The sequence below is a fragment of the Miniopterus natalensis genome, chromosome 6 (genome assembly GCF_054644295.1).
Source record: "Miniopterus natalensis isolate mMinNat1 chromosome 6, mMinNat1.hap1, whole genome shotgun sequence".
Classification (NCBI taxonomy): Eukaryota; Metazoa; Chordata; class Mammalia; order Chiroptera; family Miniopteridae; genus Miniopterus; species Miniopterus natalensis.
The window spans coordinates 33,802,250-33,812,765 of NC_142086.1; the positions used below are offsets into that span (position 1 = coordinate 33,802,250).

The 10,516-nt window shown below is 37.8% G+C and overlaps 1 protein-coding gene across 2 annotated transcripts in view; it reads right to left on the reverse strand.

Moving 5' to 3' along the window:
- Positions 1 to 8,764, reverse strand: part of IFT57 (intraflagellar transport 57) — a 47,914-nt gene extending 39,150 nt beyond the window's left edge. The window contains exons 1-4 of one of the 2 annotated variants that reach the window (XM_016195659.2): positions 8,501 to 8,764; positions 5,791 to 5,953; positions 4,851 to 4,969; positions 1,863 to 1,953 (exon numbers count right to left, since the gene is read on the reverse strand). In XM_016195659.2, the coding sequence (XP_016051145.2) occupies positions 1,863 to 1,953; positions 4,851 to 4,969; positions 5,791 to 5,953; positions 8,501 to 8,712 (585 nt within the window). In that variant the 5' untranslated portion in view covers positions 8,713 to 8,764. Of the gene's footprint in view, positions 1 to 1,862; positions 1,954 to 4,850; positions 4,970 to 5,790; positions 5,954 to 7,830; positions 8,039 to 8,500 lie in introns of those variants that run through there. The other variant, XM_016195660.2, reaches the window with a different exon arrangement.
- Positions 8,765 to 10,516: the final 1,752 nt, after the last annotated feature.

Genomic DNA, 10,516 nt, shown 5'->3' on the forward strand with positions numbered 1-10,516 from the left:
TTTCTGCCTCAAAGCTTCTGTATATACAGGACCACCAGGGTCTTGCCCAGTGCTTGCTACATAACAGGTGCTCAAACACATGCAGAATGAATGAATGTATTTTACCTTAACTTTTAAAATATATCATGTTAAAAAAGAATCTTTTAAATTGATTAGTTTTACAATAGTCTTTTTCCTTCTGTAAAACATGGTAAATATTTTGAAAATACAAAGCATAGAAAATAATTATTCATAATCCTAATATCCATATATAACTAATGTTAATATATTGATATCATTTTTCCTTTTTTTGCAATTTTACATAGCTGATTTTATGCTTATGTTATCATGCCCATATAACTAACATTTCTTTGTAAGCTATTTTTTTTCAATTAAATAGTATTTATTTATTTATTTTTTAAAATGTATATTCAATTTGTGGCATAGCCATACAGGGAAGAAGTATTTCATTTCACATGACTTTAAAATCCAGTAATTTGACTATATGTACCTAGTGGTATATATTTTTGGGGGGGGTGAAGTAGGTTTTTTAAAATTTATTTTTAATTATAGTTGACTTATGATATTACATTACTTTTAGGTGTACAATATAATGATTCAACATTTAGATATCTTAGGAAGTGATCACCATAATAAGTCTAGGAATCATCTGTCACCATACAGAATTATGATATTATTAACTATATTCCCTATGCTGTACATTACATCCTTGTAACTTATTTTATAGCTACAATTTCAGACAAACAAGTGTTAAAATTTTAATGGATACATCATATTCTACTATTTGGATATAGCCTAAGTTCTTTAATGGTTATTTCCAGAACTTGCTATAAAACAATGCAGTGATTAATATCTTTGTATCATATATTAGCTTAATAAATTACTTTAAGCTGAAATATAGGCTATACTTATTATATATTAACTTTTAAAATCACCCAGAAAATTTAACTGATATATGACAGTAAAATACACTGCCATTTTAATTTCAGATCATATCTATACTTCCTAAAACACCAGGGTTAATCCATCTCTGGTTCTGAGAATAAGCTCTTTGTTTCTACCATTTTACTAGTCTAAGCTGTTATAGAGACTTCATCATTTAGCTTCACAGTTTGGATAGAACATTAAGAATGGGAAAAAGACCAGATGTTGCCAACAACTTAAATAATGTTGGCATTTACAAGTATTTTTTAAAGTTCCTGCATTTAAAATTTTTAAGTTCTAATATTAGTATTTATCCTTATTTTAGAAGCATAATGGAGTTCCTGAGAAATGAATGGCGTTCTTATGAAGCAGAATGTATTAATCCAAAATTCTATTGATCTGTTTCAAATTGTTTATGTTTTTTAAACAGTGGAGCCAACCAGATACAGTTTATTAAAATATGCTCATTAAAAACAATTTTGACAGGGTTTTTTTTTGCAAATACATTAAAAACTGTTACGGTGCCTTGAGGTTGTAAATATTGCCTTATGAAATTACAAGATATAAAACTGTTTAGTAAAAACTGTGAAATATCTTAATTCAACCTTCACATATAAAAATATATTTTTATTATTTATGGCCTATTTAATTTAAGATCATGAATAGCTGTTAATAAAATGTTTGCTCATGTAACTAGTGGTCTACTACCTCCTGCCTACAATTTAAGAACCTCTGCTAAAATCCAGACGTCAGTCATTAGAGAACATCAGCATTAACTTAACCAAAGGTCTAAGCAACTGAACATGGTATTCTAAAAGCTTTCCATCTCTGGAAAAATTAAACAAGCTATATTTCAGAAAATGGCAGTTGGGACAATTAAAAGAAGAAAAAAAGAATCCAAAGGTGAAAAGGAATAATACGTTCAGTATCACTCATACCACAAATTCTTCATCCACTTTATTTAACGTTAATTCCACATCATCTTCTGGAACAGTTTCTTCTTCTAATTCTTCCACTGGGTATGTTGGTCTAAAATAATAAAGCTTAACATGAGCTGAGAGTTGAAAGCAACATTTTAGCAGAACAAAGGTATGTACAATGTGAACGTTAAGGATCTCCTCTGCAACAGGTCTTGTCCTTTCCCACCCTTTCATAATCACTCTTAAATGTCTCGTGTTCCTCCTGAAACTTCCTATGTAAAGAAGCAAGAATGTTTACCTCCAAATTTAAAGAATAAATTTACACAAATAGGCTAAAACCACGCATATTGTTACCCAGTATACTTTCTTCACTTACTAATATACCACATTTAAGTACCTATAATACATCTCTCCCTCTCTGTCACCTGCATGTATTCCATTTAACAGCAGTACCAAAATATTCATTTAACTGGCAACCTATGGATGAACATTGAGGTTGTTTCCAGTTTTTTTACTAGACAACATCGCAAAGGTCATCACTGTATATTTATCATTGTGTATACTGTTAGGATAAAGTTGTACAAGTAGAATCGCTGGGTCAACAACTTTATTTTATTGTTTTGCTAGATATTGCCAAAACCAACTTCTACAATGTTGTACTTCCAACAATAGTGACTCCATTTCCATATGGTCACTAATATGGTAAACAAGCTTTAATCCTTGTCAATTATTTAAGTGAAAATATCTCATTCTTGTTTTAATTGTATTTCTTTAACAGTGAAGTGGTTGAATACCCTTTCATGTTTTAATTGATTATCTGTGTGTGTGTTTTTCAGGGAAAGGTCTATTTATGTCCTTTGACCTTTTGTATATTAAGAAAATTAATGCAAGGCCTAACCTGTGTTAAAAATATTTTCCTAGTTTATTATGTATAATCTTGGCTATTCAGGACTGTTATAATTCTTATTATATTGACTTTACAACATTTTTGTGCATGGATCCTAGCTTTAACATCACACAATATATCCCACACCCCTTTGGTCTTTTAGTACTACTATGGTTTCATTTTTCACATTTACATCTTTGATCAATCTGAAACTTATTTCTACAGAAGTAATAAGAAGCTTTATTCTTATTTCCAAAATCTAATCAGTGGCCCTAACACTAAGTATTGAACAATCATTTCTCCATCAAGATTAACCACATGTATTTCCCATATAAAAATACTCAGAAGTATTTGGGTTCATTTCCGGAAACTTATTTTAAAAATTCATACCTGAACCAGTTAACAAAATATAAAAATCAACATTTAATATTAAGAAAGGAAACTACCACAAACCAAATCAATCTTCTTAAAGAATAAATTTCCTAACTTTTATTAATTAGAATTAGATAATATCTCATAAACAATATTCTTCTAGGATTTATTTTGGCATATTTAGATATATAAAATAATCATCTATAAATATGTAACCTCTATGTAATTTACATATTACATAGCTGATATATTCTCTACTGCCTATTTTCAATATTTTCCCCCTTTTTCTTATAAATTTATCATAGTCCTTATAAATTATCCAAATCACAATACATGGCCATGAATAAGATATGCCCAGAAGCAAAGAAAGTACAAAATTGAATTACGGTTGAGAAACTAATAACTTCTGTTGCATTTAGAATACACTGGACAAAAGATTTAATAATTTCTTTAAAATGCTAAATGGAGCACTGGCCGGTGCGCTCAATGGTTACAGGGTTCAATTCCTGGTCAAAGGCATGTACCTGGGTTGTAGGTTCTATCCCTGGTCCCAAGCGGGGCACATCCCTGGTCCCAAGGGAGGCAACCAATCAATGCATCTCTCTTGCATGGTTGTTTTTCTCTCTCTCCCTCCCTCTAAGAAAAAAAAAAAAAAAAAAAAAAATCAGTGTTAAAAATATTCTCAGGTGAGGATTAACCAAAAAAAAAAAAAAAAAAAATGCTAACTGGAGTAGAGCAGCACAACTCATCATTTCTTGGACTCTAATAAAGAAATAACACGGCCCTGGCCGGGTGGCTCGGTTGACTGGAGCATTGTCCCATACACCCAAAGGTTGCTGGTATGACTCCTGGTCAGGGAACACACCTAGCTTAAAGGTTTGATCCCTGGTCAGGGCGCATATGGGAGGCAACCGGTTCACATCAATATTTCTCTTTCTTTCTCTCTCTCTCTCTCTCAGAGCTCTCTCTCTCTCTCTCTCTCTCTCTCTCCCTCCCTCCCTCCTCCTCCCTTGCTCTCTCTCTAAAAATCAATAAAAACATATCCTCTGGTGAAAATTTTAAAAAGTAACGTGGATCATGTAGTCATTCTTTATGTTGTACTAAGTGGTAATGTTTGGGTTGAACATTTGAAAAAGCCATTTTTTAGTTAAAAAATAAAAGAGTATCATTAATTTCATATGGTTCAACCACATGATAACCCAAGTTGAGTAAGTTCTTAAAACTACCTATCAATTAATTCTCTCAGGTAGATTATCTACCTGAGAGAATGTAACTGAATACACATTAAACTACTAACAGGAAACAACATATATACCTTTCTATAGGAGTTAATTCTAATCAAAATCACTGCTTGCTCATGTTTTACCTGAATAATGCCTTCCACAATCTCGACCTATCAATAATCTCAATCTTCAAAGGACCAAATTTATATTTTCTAATTATAACCCATATAAACTGACAGTTTCTGAATATTTTATTCCTTCATCCATTAATTGGGAATCTATAATACACCAAGTGCTATGCTAACAGCCATAGCGTACACATGAAGATTTCATAATGTCTAGCAATAAAGCCAGACCTGTGAACAAATGACTTTAATACCATGTGATAAATTCAATATTAGATATACAAAGCACTGTCAGGTCATAAAAAGAAGCAATGAACAATGTCTAAGAAGAGTATCAGTTGGTTTCTTCAGTATTATTCTTGCCTAGTCACTTTAAGCAAATGAAAAAAAAGCCCTTTACCTTTTCCAGGTGAAACCAATATATTTTAATGCTTCTTCAGCTAAACAGTCAAGAACATAACATGCATGCTCTCCATAACCTGACTTTAATTTTGAAGGAGGAAAATCTGCAGATCTCCCCTGAAATACAAAAGATAAACAGGATATTATTTGTTATTTATATTCCAATGTCAAAATATTTTAAGCAAAGTACTGCTGAATAAATTCATCACTTCTCTATTTTTCAAATATGATTTAAAATAACTGTAATTACATTGCTTCTTAAAAATCCATCTCTATAGTCACTGACGCATACAAAACTAAAGGAAAATGAAGACATTTTATTGTCAAAAGTATCAAGTTAAAAGGCAATAACACCTCACTACAGCAGAATAAATAACTGATATCGTTTGGATAAAAACCGATAAAACTACTAGCGTGGTATCTATCACCAAACAACCATATGAAGGACAGAGTGATTCACTTTGCCAAAAATTCTTACTGCCTACCCCCAGAACAAATCAGAAGTGAAAAGTACAACTATCATGGTTTGGTAAATCAAAGCTCTCTTTCAAAATGCAATGTTTCAGCTTCCTAGTTTTTGTTTTTTTAAATCATTTTTAAGGAGAACTAAGTATCCACAAATTTACCTCTAAGACATATCAAGATTAAGAAAAATATTAATACTTTGGGCTATAAAGGGTATATACACTGAGCATTTTTAGAAGTGGGATTGTTATAATATCCACTATTCTGAGGTTTTACCTGAAAATAAATCCAGATGTAACTTTATATATGTATGTATATATGTATGTGTGCATATATATGTGTGTATATATAGATAGGTATACAGTTATCCACAGAAAATTCATCTAAAAGGCTAGCATTTATGTTGTTGAATTATAAATATTAAAATTCATAACGTGAAAGCATGCAGAAAGAAGAGAGTTGTTTACACTTACAAATGATCGAAGCTCAGACAATATGTTAGATATTGTTGCATTAGGGTCATCATATTCCTGAGGCTGCTCAAAGGGGCGTCCTGCTTTGTTAATCAACCAAGCAGCAAGAGTACAAAACATGTAGAACTGTTCACCAGGGTTGGTTGGCAGTGCAAAATAGTGTCTGTTCAAAACAAGAGGGGAGGGTGGAATATGAAATATTGCAAAATCTATAGTAACTAAAAGAGCTAAGTCCAAAATTGCCAGAAGACATTTTTTTTAAATGGCTTTAAAAATCAAAAGACACTCTTTGAAGTCTCTAGTAATCCACAGCACTCACATTAAAGTTTTTAATCAACAGGATTAGGGCAATAACTACTGTACAAAAAATTTTAGATCAAAGACCTTACACCAGAAAATACAGGATGTGTTAAAAAACTGAGCATATAGAACTTTTGCAAAATAATTTATGTGTCAGGAATAATTAATAATAGAGTAGCTGCTGAAAATGATAATTCGAAACTAGGAGAATCTCAGAATTTAAAAAAAAAAAAGACCTTAGTGATTATTCATTATGCACTTTGACATTTTTTACAATGCCATTGGTATCTTTACTTACTGTTTCTAGTCTATCGGTTATGTTAAACAGTTGTTCTCATCTTGGCTGCATATCTGAATCACCTGAGAAACTCATCAAACTATTGCTACCCGACCAAACAGTTCTTCCCTCATGAATTAAATCAGAACTTCTGAGAGTGAAGCCCCAGTATGGGTATGCTTCAAAAGCTTCCTAGACAGATCTAAGGTATAGCCAGGATTAAAAACCACTGAGTATGACATCCCCATCTAACAAACATTTGTTGACTTTTGCTAAATCACCTAGCCTACTAAAAATAGTCCTACGGGGATCAGTATGATTTATAAGTAAACATGTTACGAATAAATTTGCTAGCAACAACATTCAATTAAGTTTAAATAAAGACCTTATTTTGCTTTTCTATGTGTAGCTATTGCTATTATTGTATTTATAGCTATTATAGCTATTTTTCATAAGAATCAGCAGTCCACCTCATGTTTCCCAATTTTTTTCCTGCAGTATAAGTATAAATGTCCTGGAAGATAACAGAAAGCTGGGAAGAAATAAAAGTCATAAAGTCCTTGCAGGTATATGTTTAGAACCCTTTTGAAGCCCTACTGGTAACACCTCATTTTTCCTTATTGACTGGTAACTCCAGGAAAGAGGAATGGGTACTGACACATTCTGTAGACCTATGACAGTGGTTCTCAAACTTTAGCATGCATCAGAATCACTTGGAAGACTTGTTAAAACACAGACTTCTAGGTGCCACCCTGAGAATTTCTCATACAGAAGACCCGGGACCAGGCTTGTGAGAGTGCATTTCCAATAAGTTCCCAGGTGATGCTGATGCTGGGGCCTGATGACCACACTTTGAGAACCATTAAACTAAGATATCTCCAGGCAAATCCATGATTCAAAGTATCCTACTGACTCCTGAGAAAATAGCACAGAGGTTATGTCAATCGAACCTTAAGGCAATTTTCTTTTAGTTTGAAAAAATATACTTGGGAAAATATGCATTTTTTTAACATAGAAAAAGTTGATTGCTGATATCATCCTGATCAATTCCATTCAGTAATAATTCCCCATCCTACAGTTTCTATCATGAACCAAGCAACACTACTTTTTTCCTCTAACTTTTCTCCTATTATTATAGACTGCCTTAGCAATATGAACAGTTTGCCTAGAGCCTACATATCTTATAACTCAAGCTATGGAAAGGGAACAGGGAATGAGATCAAAACTCTGGAGGGAAACTATTCGAGCCTCGCTACAGCCATTAAGAGAAAGTACTACGGATTCTTAACCTAAACTGTCTCTTACACGATGAAGTAAACAAATATAAGTATGTATTAATGTGAAGGAAAGTTATAAAATGTATCTATCCGTAAGCTTCACTGATTGGAGGAGAAACAGCTAGCTGTCCATTATCCTCAGCAACCAAGGGCCCTGGCTTCAGGGTACCATGAACTTCCACCCACCAGAAGGCAGAGCAACTTTAGGTTCTATGACAGAGAGACAATTCCAGTAGTTGCCATTTCATTTGTCTTTCCACTTCTCAGTTTCTGACAGTACCGTTATTGCAAAGGCAGAAGTCCTTTCAACCAGAGCAGTTAGGCAACAAGTTTACTAAGCCGCATATAAGGTGCGCGGCAAGGTCCCAGGTGCCCGCGGTTACCGGCTGCAGGGGCAGGTTCCTGCGGAGGAAAACAAACCCTATAGACAGATCTAAAACCATAACGACATCCATCTTTGGGAATACGATTATGGGTGATTTTAGTATCTTTCGACATTTTTTTTGTGTGTGTGTTTTTCTGAGTTCTCTAAATAGGTATTTTATTACTTTTATAATCAGGAAGAGAAAAAAAAAGTTTGTGATCTGTGGAGGTGCGTCTGTGCTTTAAACACCAGGCGAGTTGTCTCCCAATCCTTTCTGCTGTTCCAAAACTTTATTCTCGCTACTGAAATAACAAGTCAAAACTCCGCGAGCTCCACGGCGGCCCTCCGTCGCCAAGTTTGGGGTGAAGTGCCCTTTCCCGGGTAGGAAGATGGAGGCAAGTGCTTGCTAACCCGCGCTGAGCGCTCCCCAAAAGGCCGGAGGAAGGCATCTTCCCGGGCCGGCACCCAGGCGCCGGGGACGAGGGCACCCACCTGGACGGGGGCTTCAGGTTGTTCTTCCGGAGGAGCTCCTCCTCATAGCGGAGCAGCTTCAGCTTCTCCACCAGGTCCTCCATCACCACGAACATGTGGTAGGCCGCGCCCGGCCCGCGCTCCACGACCGCCTCCCCGGCCCCTTCGCCGTGGGACCGAGACACCGCGTCCTCCAAACCCGACGGCGCGACCACGGCTGCGGCGGCCGCCATCGCGGAACAGGCAGAAAGAGCCCAGCGTGGGCTCCGGCCCACAGGTTTTCCAGGCCCGCGCTGCAGCAGCCAGGACTGCCGCGACCGGTTACTAGGCGACCGCCAGGCACCCGGTCACCAGGGAAACTAGACTCCGCCTCCTTCCCGTCCGGATCGCTTCTAAATCTCCTCCAACCAGAGAGGGCTTTCTGGATGGCGTCCCCTAGGGCCCGCCCCTTCCCCTGCCTCCCGGGAGGAAGTGGCCGGGGCAGCCCCGCCCCTCGTGGGGGCGTGGCGTCAGCGCTCGGAGTCGGGCCCGCCTCCTCCCTGCGCTGCTTAAAAGCGGAGGAGGGTCAGCTAGAGGATCGGCTGCTGCTTCTCGCTGGCCTGAGGCTCGTTAGACCTGTTGGTGACCGCGGGCATCTGCGCGGGCATCTGAGCGGGCATCTGAGCCAGCTGCTAGCAGCTTAAAAGATTAAAGGAAAAGGAAGGCGTGCAGCATTGAAGTCTATGCTAGCCCACTAATTTCTTTTTTTTTTTCTTCTCAAAATGGAAAGTTTTCACAGTTGCAAACGATGGTTCATATTCTGAGGCTTCCCGTTGCCACAGCGACTTTCCGAAGGGTCTTTCTTTTTTCCCCTTAAATGTAGGCTCGCCTTAGGGAGTAATGTTTGATTTAAGTGCGCGATAGGCCCGGAGGGTTCGGTTCCCGCCCTCCCGCGGGGCTGGGGCCGGCGGAGCCGGGCGGGAGGCGGCGGGAAGGGGCGCGGGGGTGAGCAAGGCGGAGGCGCTGGGGGGGGGGGGAGGTTGCCCTGCCTCAGAAGCAAGGCTCCCAAACTCACCTTCTGCCCCCGTCTGTTCCAAGCCCGCTGCACGTAGTAGGACGCTCTGTGGTTCCTTGTTAAAATCAAAACAGGCGATAATCTTGAACGTGTTCCCCTGCGCTGTAGCTCTAGGTGCAGCGGTCGACTTACAAAAACACAAGAAAAGGGGGCAAAACTAACCACGACTTTGCAGTTCTCACAGAAGCCTTGTGTATCCAGAAGTTTTCCCAGCAGCTGCGTAAGAAATGAGGTGAGTGGTAGGTGTGTGGAGGTGTCCTGGGAGGAGAGCACCTGTTCGTGTGTGTCACGTAATTTTGGGGGGATCTCTGATCTCATATCTGCTCCCAGGGGGTATAGAAGAGTCACAGTTTTTGACATAATCGAAGTTTGGAATTTATCTGTGATATCTTTTGGTTTTCCTTAGAAAAATGGGCAGATGAGCGTTTTTCCTTTCAATGTCAGCCTAGGCCTCACTTGTTTCTGATATTAATAAAGGCATCAAAGCGAAAAATCTGAAAGGCAGACACCTTCTACTTACCAAAGAAAGGAAATACATAAAATAACTGATTTGGGTAGAAAACAACCCGAAAGGGAAAGCCATTGAGAATTATTTTTTTAAATAAATAGCATTGTTTGCGTCCTCCAAGTCTCTAACCAGCTGCTTTTAATAAAGGTGAGCAGGAGAATTGGATTGGACTCTCCCCATCGCCCACGTGGTCTTTTTCTTTGCCACCTTGGGACAGTGTTTATTCCGCATACATCCCCACCCTGCCTCCCACAGGTGTGGGTGAGGGACAGTGTGCTATGCCCGTATGACTTTCAGAGTACAAGACAGATAGGTGTATAGCTTTTTAGGACTGAAAAAAAATTAAAGCTCAAAACCATGCTTTGGGACGCTTGGTTAATCAACAAGCCACCGGTGGCTTCTAAAATGACTCTCAAAAAGGTGTCAGACTTGACAGGTTAATTGGTTACACACAGGGAGATAGACATTTGCGTAA